At 37.3% G+C, this 20,034-nt stretch overlaps 1 protein-coding gene across 1 annotated transcript in view; it reads right to left on the minus strand.

The window, feature by feature from the left end:
• DCC (DCC netrin 1 receptor) overlaps positions 1 to 20,034 on the minus strand; it is a 1,045,570-nt gene that overhangs the window by 61,867 nt on the left and 963,669 nt on the right. Inside the window, exons 21-22 of the mRNA XM_081802524.1 lie at positions 16,375 to 16,440; positions 4,326 to 4,488 (exon numbers count right to left, since the gene is read on the minus strand). Of these exons, the coding sequence (XP_081658650.1) occupies positions 4,326 to 4,488; positions 16,375 to 16,440 (229 nt within the window). The remainder of the gene's footprint in view (positions 1 to 4,325; positions 4,489 to 16,374; positions 16,441 to 20,034) is intronic.

Below are 20,034 nucleotides of genomic sequence, written 5' to 3' on the forward strand. Positions count from 1 at the left end.
ATACTGAGTACGTGTCAAGAAATTTGCTAAGCACTAAGAAATGCAAAGATAGGTGAGACATTAGGAGCTTAATAAATGAATGAAAAATGGCATGGATACTGTGAATTCCTGCATTTTTGGAGGAAGGAGCAACCACTGGGACTGGCAGTTGGTAAAGCTGAAAAAGTAGAGACCAAATCATAGGAGACCTTGCCTCCAACAGAAACATTTTTGATAATATCAGGAAGTCAGTGGGGAATTGCAGAAAGATCTTTAGCCAAGAGTTAATCAGATTTGTTACTTTGTATCATGCAGATCACATAGTAAGCACATAGTAATTACTTGAATTAAATAATAAGAATTTTTCATTATCAACTTGGAAAGACTTTTTTGCAAGGTTCTCTGATTCTTTATTGGCCTGTTTCTTACTTTGCACATAACCTGTTACTATAAGAGAAGTTTGTTTCCTTTTCACTTTTAATTGGGATATGAAAGGGTAGAAACCAACACTGGGTTAGGATTCATTTTATTCAGGACTGCGCCCTTTGAAATTCTAAAATACTATCATCTCATAGATTCTTTTGCCACACTGTAATAAATTATTTTTTTACATTGTAATAAATTATTAAATTCCCTTTTGTGCTTAGGCATCCTTTGCTCAAGTTGTTCATAGGAGGCAAATAGCTCTGTACTAATTCTCCTGGTCAGATACACATGTGCCCAAGATTTACTGGGAAGTTAAGGCAAGGACACTTTGCCCCACTGGGGATTTACAGAAGATTTTAGAAAGGAAGAGGGCCTGAACTGAGTGTGAAGAATGATTCAAGTTAACAGGGAAAAAATATATTGGGATGTATAAGTACCTGCCCTACTTCTTCCATCCAAATCTTTCCCAGAGGTTGCCTCTGTGGAATACTAAAAATCTATTAAAATGTTAAAAATTTGAAAAATCAGTGAAATTAGCCTAAACTACAGTAGATTTCATTTAAGAGTTTAAACATTTGATTGTCAGTACTGGAGATAATTATTTTTGTCAAGATTTGAATGTGGACTAATATTTAAAACCTGCTATATACTTTTTAAATCAAATAGAAGGCTTATTCAACTGTTTATTCTATCAAGTGAACCTTGAATTTTATTTACATATTTAAATTGAATGTATTCAGACAAGTTGTTGATTATCTACCCAGGTAACTGCCTTAGAAATGTGATAACCATGTGTCTGGGATTTCCAGGAGGTTCTCAATGTCCCCTATTTTGTCTTTAGTATCTACAGATACATTGTAACTTATCGTGACACATGTTCTATATTTTGGCTAGGAAAATGTTATTATTTAATTAAAAGGCACAGAACCCCTTTCATTTTTCATAAACACATTTTTTCTATATTACGATATTCTACTATAATTTCACTAATTGAAAATGTGTAAGGGAATTCTCTTCAAAGTAGTAAAAAAATTTAAGTTAATAACTAAAAAGAAAGGCAAAATTATTTTTATTTCATATTAATTTGAAGCTAAGTCCTACCATGCAATTCTATAATTTGATAGCATTCCACAGGGAATTTCAACGTTTTAAGATAGAGAGAATGATAGCAAGTAGTTAGCCCTGTTTCTCATTTGAGGAAACCGACATTCAGGGATTAGGTCTTCCTTTAGGCTGATTTAAACACCACTAATTTAATTCAAGAAGTGAGGAATTAGAACTAGAACTTGAGTTCTACCTTCTGTTAGTTACTTTATATTATAAAAATAAAATCTAACCAACTGGAATGTGAATCAATCAGAAAACTACATCATTATTAAATATGTGTGTGTATATATATATGATAAACCATACAATAAAATGTGTGGATACTAACTTGAATTAAGTGTTACCAATAGTACACAAAAATACGTTTCAAATCCATTGGATATAATCAAGAGCCCCGATAAAACACAAAGACAATTTACATTCTCCAGCACCAACAGATGAAGAGATATTGAAGAAGCCCATGAAGGTGTTTCTTATTTCACTTTATTAATTACATTAAACTCTCATTTTTCTGAGAGTTCTGTAAGGGACCTTATTTCTGTCTCAGATTGGAATTGATTTTCCTTTCATCTGCATCACTTAATTTGTTCTAAAAGACTCAGTGGTGGTGGTATCAGGAAGAAGGATCCTCGGTGAAATCAAGAAAAACTAAATTAAATAGGAATAAAATCAGGAATATCTTGAAGGAGAAAAATTTTTCTGTTTTTCCTCTGTTAACATTACAAACAAAGAGACCGAGATGAATGCCAATGGGTCTGTTACAGGAGAAAGATACATGAAGCAAAATCGTGAAAAAATGCCAAGTAAATATTAAGAGACTTTTGGTGAAGGCTGAGGAAAAATCGAAGGGGCAGTAGCACGGGAAGCTATAAATCCACTGTTTTTGGTTTCCAGTCATTCATGGAGTGATTTATTCTTTCATTCATTTCCTAATTTTAAAAACAAGTCATACCCAGGGCTCAGCCTCAACTCTTTCCAAATAAAACCTTCAAGCTCTTAACAAAGTGCTTAGAGGGGGATTTAAGACAATTTAAGAGTTTCTCAAAATAGCATCAAATACCACTTTTGCACTTTGAGAAGACTGGCATTTTCTCTGTGAGGACAAAACGTGCCCAGGAATCCGGTTCATCAGGTCAACATAACCTTCCAACATTCTTCTCACAAGGATGAAAATGGAACAAAACACCCCGCTACATACAGATGGTTTAGTTAATTAAACTTAGCTTAGTGAATGCATCCATGTTTTTAAAGCCCTCATGAAATAGGGTCAGTTTGGCTTTGACGCCTTCCCCACTTCCGTGTCCGTGAATCTTTGTCAGCTCAGCTTCGCAGCCCTGCCACATTGGTGTTCTACCGTTCTGTGTCTGCACAACCCCTTTCCTGGGATAGCTCGACCGAGAGACTGTTGGATGCCTTACTCAGTTGCAGTTCTTTTTTCTCCAGAGCCTCACTGAGTGTGAAGCATGTGGAAGTTCTGTGGGTAATTAGGATTTCCCAGAATGCTAACACACGAGGGTCAGTTAAGCTCAGTTGCCCTGGTTTCTTGTTTAAGCACAATGGATTAGCACACTAGCTAGCACCAACCAGCTGGAAGACAGTCTCACAAATGCAGCCAGGAATAAAATGTGCCCTGCCATATACATCAATTAAATACAAAGACTGCATCGACACCCCTGTGTCACTTTCTTCAGTTTGTACATCTTCCTGTACCCTGTTTCTAAACACTTCAAGAGGTTGGAAGATACAATACCGATCAACAAATGGGTCATAGGATTTTTAAAAAGAGAGAGAATCTAAGATATTAGCAAAGGAGAGGAACAATTATTTGTTAGAGAATCTTTCTCTGACACTGTGTGTATCATACAGTTGTCAAGCCAGCTACCTATAGGCCCATGCCTCAGGCTTCCAGTGCTGGCACCATGCCTGAGGCCAAAGGGGGGAAAAAAAAAATCAAGGGAAGAGCTTATTATAGCCAATTCAGTGAGAAAGTACAGCTGAAAGGGACAAATCAGGCAAGATTCGAAAAGTGCTAGAGGCAGAGAATAACCAGGAGGCCGCTGATTCCCACAACTGGCTGACACAGGTTAATATGCTGATTCTGGATGTTGCTGGCAGCGGATAAGCTGAATTAAAACCATCTTTCCATTCTAAACTTTGATTTTGATGTATCATCCTCTGCATGTGCTATAACCTAGAACTGCATAATGTGAAAATATTTTTAAACCCCTCAAAAAGTTTAATTTCTGAGAATTAACCATAGCCGGGAAATCTGAACTATTCTGAATTTCTAGAATCTCTTCTATCCTAACTACTATCTCCAAACCAAACACTCCACAGTATTGGAACTACATTGAATTTGGTAATCATTCATGCAAAAAGCATCGATTCAATGCCTACAGTCCTCCCTGCCAGAATGGGGAAATACTTTTAGAGGAACACACATCTCCAACATTTTATACATAATTGTACAGAGGGCCATGAATTGGGACCTGATGAAGTCCATTCTCTAAACGCTGCGAAAGGAACACCTGCTCTCGCCTGAAAGGAAGAATCTGGCCCGGAGAAGTAAAATCAAGCAGAAACGCCACGTGGGTCTCCAGGTGGATTCTATTATTAAGTCTGCAAGTCTGGTCCTCAGTCACTCAAGTTATGGACCTGGAATCAACAAAAGGCAAGGTTTTGCTCGGGTCAGAGGATAAGGGATATGTGGTGAATTCCGAAAGAACCCAGGAAGAGACTGTCAAAAATAGAACTCAAGAAGGTGATAGGTCAAGCGGTGACCTCGCTCCTCTTAGGAACCAGCTGTTACCTACTTTCTCTGCTGGGCTGAAGAGCGCCGGGTGCAAATCACAGCCACGATCACTACCACCAGCACTGTGATGACGCCAACGGTGATCACAATGATCACAAGCAGGTTGCTGTTCTTCTGAGGAGTGACACTGCCATGTGGGGGGTGCATCTGGCCAACGGGTGGCTCTGGGAAAAGACAGGCAAATGGCGATCAGATTTAGGGAGATGTGACAGCTTGGTGTTTATCAAGCTGTTAAGGATGTGGAAGTTCCCATTGCTCTGGGCATTCCTAAAGCTGGGGGAGGGGGGGAAGCAATGAAAAATGAGAGGAAAGATCGAAATTATCTACCTAAGATAAATGAAATATATGTCCACACAAAATCTTGTACAGAGACATTCCTAGCAGCATGATTTAGAATAGCCAAAAGTGGAAACAACCCAAATGTCCATTGACTGAAGAATGGATAAACAAAAATGTGGTAGTTCCATACAGGGGAATATTACTCAGCCATAATAAGGAACTGATATGTGATACATGCTACAATATGCATGTGTCTTAAAAACGTTATTCTATGGGGCGCCTGGGTGCCTCAGTCGGTTAAGCGTCTGCCTTCGGCTCAGGTCATGATCCCGGGGTCCTGGGATTGAGTCCCGCATTGGGCTCCCTGCTAGGTGGGGAGTCTGCTTCTCCCTCTGCCTCTGCCTCTTTCTCTCTCTCTCTCTGACTCTCATGAATAAATAAATAAAAAACATAACAAAAAAAAAAAAAAACGTTATTCTAAGGGCAACAAGCCAGACACAAAAAGGTCAATATTGTGATTCCACTTATATGAAATATCCAGAATAGGCAAATCTATAGAGACAGAAAGTAGATTAGTGTTTGCCAGTGGATGGGAGGAGTGAATGAGGAAGGACTGAGAATGGGTATAGGTTTTCCCTTGGGGATGGTGAAAATGTTTTGGAATTAGATAGTGGAGCTTGCAGCACAACCTTGTGCATATACTAAAGACCACTGACTTGGTGCACTTTCAGAGGGTGAATTTATGGCATGTGAATTATACCTAAGGTTTTTTTTAGAAAAGAATTAACCTACCATATTGAGTAGAAAGTGGAAAGAGGAGGAAGAAGGCTACTTTGTACTGTGAATATTCCAGGGTGATGAGAATCAAGGAGGCTGTGCTTTATGAGAAAATACTTTTTATTAGATGGTGTGAAAGACAAACTATTTGAAACCAATAGCTCACAATTTATTTCCTTTTTCTTAAAGAAGCTACCTATAAAACACATTTAATTTTCAACCTGTTAAGAATGTATGAATCCCACTTAAAAGCCAATCACTGGGTTTGAAAGAGTGTCATAAAGTCCTGTTATAACTGTTTTCCTGTGTTGCAATAGTACCTCAAGGTAGACAATATTTACATGAAAATAACAGACTAATAAGATATTTTTTATAATTTGCTTATATAAGGGAGAATGGCTAATGACCCTTTAAATTGCTTTCTTTAAATCCTCAGTGATCAATTAGAAATACTATGTTCTATACATCATGTGATTCATTAGAAGTCACAGTGTTTTAAAAAGTAAACATTAGCTTATTTTATTTATCAATTAATTTAAAAAGGAGCAGAAAGCAATGAGTTTGGATGTTTTCCTAGAACGAAGTTTGAATGTGCCTCTTTAACAAGTTATATTAGCATTCTATACCTCCTGAGTGAAATATTTAGGCCTTTGGACCCTTAGTGCCTTTGCCTATAAAATGGAAATAATAATACTTATTATATACAGCTATTGTCAGAATTAGGGAAAATACATACAAAATAATCATCTTAGCATGTGACAGGGAGTAGTATAAGTTCATTATACTACTGAAACATTAAATAAAATGTTGCCTAAATTAATCATCTACCATACCATTTGGGATACTTCTGGTGTAGACTTCCAAACTACAAAATTGTTAGAAATAATACTCAGTGTGAAAAATAAATTAACTTCTCACAAATGAATAGAATAACCCAGTTCTTGCTTCAAAATCAAAACACTATCTTTTGACAGTTATCTAAGAATCATTGCTTTTTTGAAACAATAGTCACCTAAATTTATTTCTGAGTCATTATTATTGGAAAAATATTAAGCACTTCTGATATAACTTGAATCTCAGGGGAGGAACTCAGCAAAAGTGTTTAAATAGCACTTTCTGTTAAAAGATTCTGCTTCTAAGTGAAAGAAATAAGATTTCCTTGAAATAATTTTTACATTTACTACAAAGGAATGAGTCAAGTAATGAAAGGTCAGAACTTTCTGTAGCATAGTTTTACTTACAGTTTAAGAAGTCATTTTACAGTAGTATCTCAATATGCCCTTTCTGTGCTTGATAAATTAATTGATTGGAATAAATTAACCTTTTATGTGAGAACTTACAATGAAGACACTTGGAGATATCATGGATTTTTATTAGCATGACTTAGATTTAACAGTTCACCATTTCTGACCAACTTAGTTTGAGTCCTACAGAGCAGTATACCTTATGAACATTTTTAAAACCTTGTAAACTAGAATTTTTCAAATTTCTACTCATTTTGTCTCTTTCCACCCAGAAAGGCATCACATTTCAAGTCAGAAAGTAATGACTCTGGGCTCTGCTGCACATTAGTGAGATTATATTCGTGCCATTTGCCTCAGAGAGTTAGGGATCATGAGGACTCCCATTATAAATCTTTGAAGCCTTTATGACTTCCTCATAAAAGTTCCTATCAGTTTAAAACTTGGTATTCAAGGCCTTTCATTAATTTCCCAATCTCAATTCGAAGGCTGAGTAATCAGAATATTTGACATCAAATGGGCAGTTCAGAAAGTCAAGTGGAATGGAATTTTTTGGTGTAGTTTACCCTCATTATTTGTAGTAATTTGTTCTATAAAGTTGCTGTAAACACTGAATTAAGGAATACTAAGTATTGCTTCTGGAGGCAATTCAGTGTTCGGTTCCTGGGAGCCTCTGGTTACAACATTTTTATCAGTCAATGCATAGTCGTGTTTTAAGTGTGTTTCTGTTTAAAGACACTTTAATATATAATGTGCATTCATTAACATTGAACTCACAGTCAACAACATTACAACTCATGCTTGAGTGAAGCTTAATTAACAGCCTTTCGCATGTAGGAACACTAAGCAGCATTTCAGCACTACATTTAAGGGCCACTTTAAACACTGAACCCGCCATCAAAAAACTCACAAAAATGTGAACAATTGGCACTAAATAAGGACACTTGTTTATACTGTGAGAGCTGAAACAATAAGGCAGAGAGTCCCTTGTTCCATTTCGGCTGAGTTTATGAGCATTTAGCTACTTAAATTTTTGGCTGCTCTGTACATGTCCACAAATGACCATAAAAGCTCCCCGGGTACTGATTTTGGTGGTTAAAAATCCAAATTTTAGCAGTAGGTAAATTCACAAATGCAGAATCTGCAAGTAATGACCATCAACCATGTATCTGGATGCATCAAAAGACTGCTCCAAATCAGGAAAAAATTAAGAGCTCACAAACCTAGATCACTAGAGTTAAGAGTTCTGAATGACTGCCTGACTCCAGAAGAGGCCAGATGACACTTATCGCCTTTTGGGCTTCAGAGTGGAAGCTGCATGTAATTCAGAGATTTGCAAATATCTTCCAGAAGACTGTGATTATTTCATGAGATAAGGGATGTAACACACTGGCCACAGGCCCTGGCACAGAGTTGGCATCCAATAGACATTATGATGTCATTCAACATAATTCATTCTATGTGATCTTTCCAAATGAAAGAAAAATACACTGTCTTAATGCATCTTTTCTTGGTGTTACCATAATAGCTTGGGTATCCATTGTCTGAGTAATCAAAGACCTAGATGTGTTTCATTAAAATTGGTCAGGAGAAAATTAAATTTTTAAAAGTCACATGGGCATTCCATCCATTTTTTATTTTCATGATGTCTGATTACCATAAGAGGTTACATCCTTTCTCTACTAAATTCGATAAAAACAAATATATATTTCATAATCTGATGGGCCTAAAGTCTTAGTAATAATTGGAAAATTGGTTTTGTGAAATAATAATGTCTTTAATTTTTATAGTACTTGGGAGAGAACAGATCCAATGATTGCTTGGGGACTGGACTTCTTTCCCACAATTGCAGTCTTCGCTGATAACAGTTTTGTTATTAGAACACTCTGAGCTCAACATATGTCTCAATAATTTTACAGGTCTTTGAATTTGAACAGAAATTCCTATGGCATTGAATATTTCAAAGCATCTCCTGCTGAAATAAGGTGCTATACAGTGAATCAGCTGGAAGAAATTTCACAGATAATCTAGGCCAATGTTTCCTAAAATGAAATATTAATCGGCATTATGGGGTGGGGAGGAAGTTCCTTGGTCAATTAAGTTGGAAAACATATTTCTTTTCTCAAATCTCAGAATTTTGAACATGCTAATGTGAACTATGAATTGCCAGGAGAGATAGGGCAGGGATGGTAAAGGATATAACAATTATTCTAGAAAAATATATTGAAGATCCAGTTAGGTGCTGGGGATATGATGCTGTGATCTAAACATGGGTGGACCTTGAGGGCACTATGCTAATGAAATAAGTCAGACAGAGAAAGACAAATACTCTATGATAGCACTTGTATGTGGAATCTGAAAAAGCTGAACTCATAGAAACAGAGAGTAAAATGGTGGCTATCAAGACTGGGGGTTGGGGGGAAATGAGGAGATATTGGGCCAAAGGGTATAAATTTCCAGTTACCAGAAGAATAAATTCTGGGGTTACAATGTACATCATGGAGATTATAGTTAATAATACTGTACTATATACTTGAAAGTTGCTCAGAGTATAGATATTAAATTTTCTTATTACAGAAAAATAAATGGTAATTATGTGATGTGATGGGGTGTCAGCTAATGCTACGGTGGTGATGGTTTTGAGATATATAAGTGTATCAAATTAACACACTGTACACCTTAAACTTATGCAATGTTATATGTCTATCATACGTCAGTGAAGCTGGGGGGGATAGGGGGAGAGAATTCATGAAAGGATTCAAGCAGGCGGAAAGGAACCTATGAGAGGCACATATGGTTGTGATGTAGCTGTAAGTCTGCCCAACTGGTTAGACCAGAGAAGGAAAAAAAATCAATATATATTAAATGGCCTATCTCTTCCATTCCTAAAACATGTACCTTGTCTGGATCATTGTGACCTGAGTAGAATGTCAAGTTACTTCTCACCTGGGATCAACCCATAATTGTTAGAAGGGAGCTGTGAAAGCTCCATTTCTGAGCTGTTTTTCTGGAAGAGTGGAGAGGAAGCAATAGTCAGGCTATGGAACCATTAGCAAGTATTCATAGGGCCACGCTTACATTGCTTCATAATAATTTGCACGTCATCGTCTTCTTGTATATTATGCAGTTTGAGAATAGTTTCCAAATTAGAACATTGTGGGATGACAGGAGAGTAGGAGGACCCTAGGTTTGTCTCGTCTGAGGAATACAACTAGGTAAGTATCAAATTAGAATACTGCAATTGCCCCTGCCCCCACGCGCCTCTCAAAAAGAGGCATCATGGTTGATATCATGGAACTTACAACTTACTGGAAAATATGTATTAAACAAATCATGAAGTAAATACATATTTGGTATTCTGAGAAACAAACTGAGGGTTCTAGAGGGGAGGTGGTGGGGGGATGGGTTAGGTCGGTGATGGGTATTAAAGAGGGCACGTTCTGCATGGAGCACTGGGTGTTATACGCAAACAATGAATCATGGAACACTACATCAAAAACTAATGATGTAATGTATGGTGATTAACATAACATAATAAAAAAAAATAACATTTAGGCAGAATCATGGCATATCCTAGGAGTTAGCTCCTGTTTCTTTACAGGGGAACTGAGAGCAGATCATGTGTCCGGAACACTAGGAGCAAAAGGGAATCGGCACAAAATGAGGCTGGAAAGAGAAACAAGACCCAGTTCATTCAAGAGCCTCGGAGATCACATTCAGTTATCCTCAGAACAATCACAGACCATTTAAGGGCTTGCAGGAAGAAAGGGGTTGGTGGTGGAAGTGGAGAGACCTGTCAAGAAGATGTTAACGTTCTCCAGAGAGACACAGTGATAGCTTCAACTGAGTTCGTGGCCAGGCAGCCAAGCAAAGTAGACAGGTACAAAATACACGATACAAAGCGGACTGCAAGTGGGGGAGGGAAAAAAGGAAGTGTCAGGTTCAGACTTAAGCCATAGTCCTATGTCTGAGGTGAGGGAGAGGGTGAAAGACCAGTGAGAGAAGAACAAGAGCTCAGTCTTGACTATGTTAGGGTTGAGATCTTATGCTAAATTATAAAGAGGCAGCTAGAAGGTCTGTGTTAGAAATATAAATTTGGGAGTTGGCACATAGATGGGAGTGGACGAGGTCACGAAGTCAAGAGTGTAGAGTCAGCAGAGATGTTTCAAGACTAATACATCTAGTGTTCAGGTAGAAGGAGAGGATCTGGCAAAAGAGACATTAGTGGCCCAATATTATTTGACAAAAGGACATTTTTTTTCCTCAGAGCTTCTCATGGGACCTGTTTACCTTGGGACAACATTTGGGGGATGGTGATCTAGATGAGTGGTTTTTAACTGGGGAGATTTTGCTCCTCAAGGGGGGAATTTGGCAAAGTTTAGAGACATTTTTGGTTGTTACAACATGGTAGAGGGGAAATACTCCTGGCCAGGGATCCTACATTGCATAGGACAGGCCCCACAACAAAGAATTATCCAGTCTCAAATGGCAATAGTTCTGAGGTTGAGAAACCCTGATCTAGCTTAACACTTTCTATGTTCAGATGAAAAACTGAGATCCCAAAACTTTAAGTGACTTGATTCATATAGTCCTAATTCCTGGCAAAGTCATTCTAGAACCTGGGGCTTGGGATTAGTCTGGGATCCTTAAAATCATTTGCCATAGATAATGGTTGGTTGGTAGGTAGGCAGAGCCTCTTGCAGACTAGAACTTGAGACCCTGGACCACTCCACTTACTTTCTATCAGGGAAACAACATGAAGTTTTATTTCTGGACCTTTCTCTTGACATTAAGGTGTCTGTTCAATATCTTATAACAGCTCACCAACCTCAGAATGATCATTTCATGCAAATATGGAAGAGCTTTAATGCAGACTCTATTTAGATTAGCTAAAATGTTATTGAGTTCTGAAAATAATAAAACAAAATTTTTCAAAAGTAGAAATCGGGGAGGGTGGGGGAGATGAACCATGAAAGACTATGGACTCCGAGAAACAGACTGAGGTTTTTGGAGGGGAGGGGGGTAGGGGGATGGGTTGGCCTGGTGATTGGTATTAAGGAGGGCATGTACTGCATGGAGCACTGGGTGTTATACGAAAACAATGAATCATGGATCACTACATCAAAAACTAATGATGTATTGTATGGAGACTAACATAACGTAATAAAATTAAATTAAATTAAAAAAAAAAGTAGGGGGCAAATCATGGTCTTTTCTCCTAAACACACAGTGTAAGTCATGTTTTACAGAACACCTAATATGACTCTGAATATTTAAAAATTAATTAATAATATTGACTTTTTAACAATATTTCACCAAAGTATCAATACCTATCAAACTTAATTTGGTTTTTAAAGGTTGAAATCAATATAGCAACATATTTGGAGGGATCATAGATCTCTTAGCCAAGATTGCTAATTTCACAAATTACAGGAAGAACCACCGACAAAAAGAAATTGGTGATTTATCTTCCCCAATGAGAAAAGCAGGACTGAAGTAATTGTCACTGTTGTTCTTATTCATACAAATATAAACTAGAAAATCACATTTCAGAAGTTGAAGATTTTCCTGCTTTAAGAATGTGGACCATAAAATTGAATGCATCATAAAAGTAAAATACTAGCATATCAGCACATATTAGCTTTGATTCTACCTGCCATCGGAAAATAATTTAGGATGCCTCTTCAGTTTCCTCAATTTAATTAAGGGCTTCCTACTACAAGAGTAAACATGAACTATAGCTTTGTTTTTCTTTATTTCAATTCCAAGAGTACATTTTTAAAAGAGTGGCCTTCTGTAAGAAAGAGTAAGTGATTAGTGAGGTCTAAATTTATTTGCAACTAGCTTGAGTATCCTGACAATAAGCCATTATTCTATTACAATTATTTGAAGGATGAATCCAGGAAGTGTAGGGAGAGACAGGAAAACTTTGTAATTCTGTTACCCGAAGAGGAGCTGTATGAAATTTTCCTCGGTTATGAGGTTCAAAAACTCAGATTTTAAAATGTTTATGTTGATGCAGCCTAGGATGGGTGGGTTGGAGTTTTCTCAGTCAAGGCTTCATTTGTACATCAATTTAGAAATTATATCCCCTTCTTAACGCTTAAGACATTAGCAGAACTTTAATTAGGAAGGTAGGGTCTTTCAAGATGCTTTAGCTGATTGGCTTGTAATAACCCGAGCTAAAGTTAAATTACATATTTACCATCATTTATGGGTTAGCAAAATAGAATGGGAAACAGATTGAGTTTGCCCTCCACCGCCCATGTCTCTCGCAGGTTATCAAGTCACTTTCATTAGTCAAGTAGCCTGTAATAATTTGTTATTCCAGTAAGAATTCTAGAAATGATTCAGGTGCTGTGTTCATCCCATTCATTTAACATGAAATACCTAAAACGTCATTAAGTGATACAGAAAAGTGAGAAGGGGTGATGACAATAATCTATCTAAACTAGTTCAAAGTCATTGGCTGCCATTCCTCTATTTTATCTCCATGACTTTCTCTGGTGAGATAATATATATTAGATTCAATTTAATTACAATTATCTTTCTCATGAGGAATCTTCAATGGCAAAAAAAAAAAATACAATGACATGCATTTCCCTCACTTACTGTCACTGTCATTCTCTTCATCTGAGGTCTGACTCCTGTGTCAAGTTCTTGTTGACTTACCTGTTTGCATCCAATTTAGTGTGGGGTTTCTTTTCAGAAACCTCACTTTTTTTGAAGGGCAAGTTAAATTAGTTAATACCAAACTTTTAAACTTCATCCAAAATTAGGACTGCTAGATTTAGTAATTAAAAATACAGGGGACTCAGTTAAATTTCAAGTATTTCTAGTTGCCTATAAATATGTACCTTGAGATGCATAAGTACATTGAGATAGAAATTCTTTGCAATATTTTCCTTTATCTCATATTTAGAGGCAATTAGAAATGACTGAAATTTTAGTGGGCCTCCTGTATTTTGAGTTGCTAAATTTGGCAGTTTTATCCAAAATGAAAGCTCCTTAGGATGTACAGTTTAAGAGAATACATTGGTTCTATGTCTGAGGCTTACACCTGCTCCACCTTTAACACACATTACCATGGCTTAGTACAGAGTAGGAATGGTGAAGGGACAATTGTTCCTTCTCAATTATCCATTCTGACTCTCTCTTAATTTCCTGGCACTCTCTCTTCAAAAAACACCATCATATGCCAGTATGGATAGTCATGCCCTTAGCTGTGGATGAATTCCAGTTTGAAACTCTCTATAGAACAGCATCTGAAAATCAGCTCTGCAGGATGATTTGAAAGGGGATGATGTTAATTCCTGGCATGGACTCTAAACCTAGAACCTCCCTATCTCGGGGCAAAAAATACTACCATGTTGTTTCCCCACACAATTTCAACAATGACCTTCTTTTACCCTCCCTCACATCCCTAGGATTTGTTTCACTCTCTTTCATCTTCCTGGCATGTATTTCTGTCTTGTCCACCTGGGTAATTCTCCTTCTTGTTTGTTGCTCCTTTGGGGTTCTAGTTTTCAATATGTGGGCATAGCTCATAGCGAGCTCCTGGCACACAGTGAGGGCTTAGTAGCATTTCTTAACTGACTGCTTGAATGCATGAAGTGTGTTTGGCATACTGTTGAGACTCAAGATAAAATTTGAGGCAAAAGAATGAGTTGATAAAACCTGCACGCTTTTGGGAAGGGAACCACCATTATCTAAACTTATTTAAGGAGCACACCCTTGGTCTGTTTTCAGTCCCAACATATCCCTCCTCTCATCTTCCTGCTGTGAGCTCCCTAAAGTGTCCCTTGTGTGTATGGGAGTCTGGAAACTACCAGAGCCAGGTACTAGCTATAGCAGGTGTCTAAACCTGAAATACCTATAGGAGACAATAGTGTTACTTAATGAGGGAAGGGGATCTGTGTACAAGACAATAGGAAGTGGTGAGGATTGTAGTAATCTGGAAAGAGCATTCTGGATATAACCTTAGATAGGTCTGATTGGAATATATTAAGGAAGCTTAAATGTAAGAAATATACTTATTTTATTTTAATATTCTGGTTAAGTAAATGCATTATTATCAGAGCAGGGCATGCTTGGCAATTACAAAAGAAGAGTCAATAGGTAAAAATATGTTCCTGAGTCCACCACTGGCCAGAGGAGGAGATACTGAGTCTTTAACTGGAGCCTCTGGTCTATTCCACAGACACATATGTCCTCTTTGAGAAAATAGATACATTAGGTTATTATAGCCTATAATAGGAAATAATCACGTAACTCACCCCCTTATTCTAATTTCTCAACCAGCAAGCAATTTTCAGATTGCAATTTTAGCTTCCCATATGGACGTTTTTTAAAGATTTTATTTATTTATTTGACAGAGAGAGACACAGCGAGAGAGGGAACACAAGCAGGGGGAGTGGGAGAGGGAGAAGCAGGCTTCCCGTGGAGCAGGGAGCCCAATGCAGGGCTCGATCCCAGGACCCTGGGATCATGACCTGAGCCGAAGGCAGATGCTTAATGACTGAGCCACCCAGGTGCCCCCCATATGGATTTTTTAATAAGAGACCACCCAAATGAATATCTATTCAGTAATCAAATTTCTCATGAAAACCTGCTAAAATGGTTATATACATATATTGTGTTATTTTCATAAAATAAAACACTATACAGCAGTAAAGAGAAGTGAAGGAGAGGTATTTGTAAATACATGGGTAGATCTTAAAAACAAAATTAAATATGAATGCAAGTTGCAACAAGATACATATAGTATGATGTCATTTCTATAAAGTGATAAACATGTATAATAATATAACCTTTAGGGATATGTATCTATACAGTAAACATCACATTTGGGAGAATGGTTACATCAATGAGGAATGAAGGAAACGGTGGCGAGCATGTGTTAAGTCAGAGACATATAAGAGATTTCAATTGTATGTTGAATATTTTATATCTTAACCTCGCTGATGGGTACACAAGCATTCATATTTGTATTTTGAATATATAGAATATATTTATAGTAAACCAAACCAAACAACAGCATTGGAGCAATTTTTTAAAAATCTATATAAGGAATTTAGCATATATACATCAGTCCCTTGGGAGTTTGGCTAGTATTATTCCATTCTCCCACAGTTTCTGTTTCAGCAAACTGAGGACAAGATCCTAGAAGACAGCTCCAACACCAACCTGCTTCTTCTGTGCAGTTCAAATATTACCTCTGTCTGCTCAACCCCAAAGCATGTGAATGATCCATTAGAATGAGCAGAAATAAATGTTCAATCTTGAGAGTGTGAAGAAAAATTAGCAATAAGGTGCTAGAGGATTCTGAAGAGTAAACTCTCCAGGCAAAAGGTCCCAGTGACTTCATTTTAGGAAACTGAGTGGGTTTAGTTCAAACTACCTTAGATATCACCTCTCTCTAATAATATTAAATTTTTTGAAACATTTTAAATATATATAACACTTTAAAATCTAGATATTCTATTGTTAACCCTGCATCACTTATAAAAGTGATTTTTCTCAGCTTTTCTAACAGACTCTGTTTTGTGCACTTGTTGACTCTCACTGGCATTGTCTGCTGGTAGAATATGCTACAGGTTTGCTAATAATTTCATCTTTCTATTATCCCCACTAAAACTCTAGGTCTAGGGTTCTTAACACTTTCAGTAAGTAAAAAGAAATCTGCCTCAGACACTCTAGAATTAACCATTTAATTAATATAACTAATCCAATAGACCTAATTGATCGACTTACCATTGAGAGTGCTTCTATCAATCAAATTAGTATCAACTGGCCAATAACCTCCATCTCCATGACGACCTGTTTGTTGGAAAAACATAAGAATATTAGGGATAGAGTGCATGAATGCACAATGAAAGAAAATAGACAGAAATAATAAACATTTTAAAACACACAAACAATTGAGCAAGGTATTTTGGCCACCTCAGAGAAAGGTTAAGAATATTAATTCCAGTATACTTTGTGAGGAAATGTTATTTTTTATGTGTGAGAAAAATCTGTCATGAATACTCTTTTAAACAAGCTAAATTCAATTCCTCTCTGAAAAGTCGTCCGCCCTCTTCTTTTTTTTTTTTCCCAATCTTCTTGCAAAAAGCGTCCCCAGAAGGTACAGCAGGGGCATGAATCTCAATGTTACTTTCCTGAACATCTCAGAACAGAAAGGGTGCTAGTCATGGCTCCCAGAGAGGTAGAGCCCCCCTCTTTCATGCTATAAGAAGTCCATCCATCTGACATGACTTTGCGGCAAATTAGCATTATTACTCTACAAGGGGACAGCACATTTTGTCTTATAAATGGGTTTTGAGCAGTCCTTGTGGATGTGCCAAATAGGTGCCCGGGAATGAGGTAGTAGATAGGGAGTAAAGAATGGGGTTATGGTACCACACACATACCTGTTCTGAATATTTCTTACAAACACAGCAGGGAAGGAAGAAGACTTCCTTAGTGTCACCTTACTGGAAACACTGCTTTCCAATAGGTGTGCAACAGTTGTAAAAGCAGTCTTTAAGAGCATTGAGCCAGGAAATAACCAGAATTGTACCATCAGCCAAATTTAATTAATGTGTTTCACCACAGGTAATACTTTTTTCTATTGGCACACTTGTAGACCTGTAATTATTTTATTAGATTTTGAATTCTAGAATATCTATTGGGTTGACAATTTATAGGAACACATTTGAGAGTTGAATTTATATGCAAACACATACAAGAATGCAGCTAATATTCCATTTATTTACTTCAGAGAGTTATTTCTGAAAGCAGTTACAATCAGTGGATGATGTAGAGGAAGCCAACTGAGGCAGTCAGCTACAATAACATAGGTCATTTGCTCACATGCATAGATTTTATTTTTCTTCTTCTTCTTTTTTAAGATTTTTATTTATTTAAGAGAGAGAGAGAGCACAAGCAGGAGGGGCAGAGGGAGAGAGAGAATCCTCAGCAGATTCCCCTCTGAGTACAGAGCCCAAAGTGGGGCTCCATCCCAGGACTCTGGGATCATGACCTGAGCCAAAGGCAGACTCTTTTTTTTTTTTTTTTAAAGATTTTATTTATTTGACAGAGAGAGACACAGCGAGAGAGGGAACACAAGCAGGGGGAGTGGGAGAGGGAGAAGCAGGCTTCCCGCTGAGCAGGGAGCCTGATGCGGGGCTTGATCCCAGGACCCTGGGATCATGACCTGAGCCGAAGGCAGACGCTTAACGACTGAGCCACCCAGGTGCCCCCCAAAGGCAGACTCTTAACTGACTGAGCCACCCAGGCGCCCCTATTTATCTGCTTCTTTAAGACTTTCAAGTCCTGCTCTTGTGACATTGTTCGGCATCCCAAACACTCCTCTTGCTGATGCTTTCCCAAGATTTCATCACTTTATTTGCAAAACAGTTGTGATGGAACAACTTAAATCTTGTTAACAGACCATACGTTTGGAATTTTAGAAATTCTTTTCATATCAAGCCACAGCTGAAGTTAGGATGTCAAGCTTCCAACAAGCAATGCATACATTAATCTAATCACATCATCTTCTGTTTTCAGCATAAACTGGTAGATTTAAAATCTGCTGGCCAGTGACTGTGGGTCTATAAAGCAGGTATTAGGATGGACGCTCCCCATGGGGAAAGGCAGGAGAGAAGCAAATGAAATAAGCAGCAAATGTGAGCACTTTGGTGGGCTGACTAAAATGTGGACAAGCCTTTTCCCAAATACCTTGCTTGTGTGACGCTGGCACATTTGGGGTTTCAATGAACAGAGGATAAGCTTTGCCCACGGGACATTGTAAGATCAATGTTGGAAGAAATGAAGTGAGCCGGAAGTTCTGTATGAATATTAAGATAGCTTTTCTCACATCTGAAAGCAGCTAGATTGCAAAGCAGTCAGCCAAAAGAGATGCTAACAGTCCCATCACTTAGGCCAGTAAAGCAATAAATGATTCCTGGTGGGAGTAATCCTGTATTGGCTGGAAATTAGGTAAACAGTCTGTGGAGGATTTTCCTTTTCCTTTAGCATCCTGACAAATGTCTTTTTAATGAAGTTTCTCCATCTCCCAGCTAGTTTGTGGGAAGATGCAAAAACAAGCCCACAAGCACATCCATGTATTACTCAGACATAAAGCTCTATGGGTAGAGCACCCCCTGGATTTATTAAGGCTATTGATTACACTGTGAATTTCAATAGGTAGGAGAAAATCAGATGTCATATGGTTAGAGCTCTATGTCAGATAAAGGAATTCTGGAAATGCTTTCTACCTAAGAGAGGGCAGCTTAAAACTTGAACATTCTACCCACACAATCTAGTGTATTGACATTGCTTAACTTTTTGTTGGTTATAATTAGATTGATACCACAAAGAAAATTAAGTAACTCTTAACAGAAAGTACTTCAAAAAAACTTGATATCATCAGCAAGCAAGATTGGATTTATGGTAATTTAGAGTCCTTGAACCACTTCAGTAAGGAAACACAAAACTCCTTTCTGGGATATTGGTGAGTCTGGGGATCTCTTCATCTTAAAGGCGTGAGAATAAAATTTTAACGTTATGTGCTGGTATGTTTCTATTCTCTAAAATATGTCTTTTAACTTCCAGAAAAGCTTCCTTTGTGGGGAAAATAATAAGCTAAAACAAAACAAAAAAAAGACTCTTCCTTTGCTCTAAGGCAAGAACCACAAAGTTGTCAAATGAGGGGACACTGAAGACCAAAAAGGACACTGAGTGTCATTGCTTGCACTTCAAGGCATTTTTAAGGGCTTTTTGATGTGGATCAAATATTGAATGTGTTTAGTTAACTTGGTTAATTTCATAAGCATTGATCTAGGGAAACAAGATGAATGCGGTTCTGCAAGATGGAAAGTCAGTTGATGCAAAAGTATAAAGTACTATCTGATCCTGGAGGTCTTTGTTTTATTAGTGGAGCATAAAACTGGTAATAATTCATTCAAAATTTATTAAGGGCCTGCTAAATGCAAGGCACAGTCCTAGATCTTTAGGGAAGTGATAATATAAAAGCACGTATTAGATGAGGATCCTGCCATGACAGATCAAGTTGGTTCACTATATCCCGATCCTATATAAGATCTAAACACCAACTGCAGATGGTTTTTAATTTGTGCTGACTTTAAAGATTTAAGAACAAGTTAACCCATCTTTTACTATAAAATCACTAGTAGGTTTAATTACAAATGTTTTTTTATTTGTCTAGTATTGCTGAAAGAACTACATGCAAATAAAAATAATGTATTATTTTCAGTCTTATGTGTTCTACAGTTATATTTAGCTTAAAACTCCTGATTTTTTTTGCATGCTACACTAAATCTCTAACATTTTTCAAAATTAAAAATTCCCAATAATAAATATATGAAATTTACATATAACATTTGTAGAAATAATGTAATACATTTCAAT

The sequence above is a fragment of the Leptonychotes weddellii genome, chromosome 13 (genome assembly GCF_054177405.1).
Source record: "Leptonychotes weddellii isolate Sample4059 chromosome 13, ASM5417740v2, whole genome shotgun sequence".
Classification (NCBI taxonomy): domain Eukaryota; kingdom Metazoa; phylum Chordata; class Mammalia; order Carnivora; family Phocidae; genus Leptonychotes; species Leptonychotes weddellii.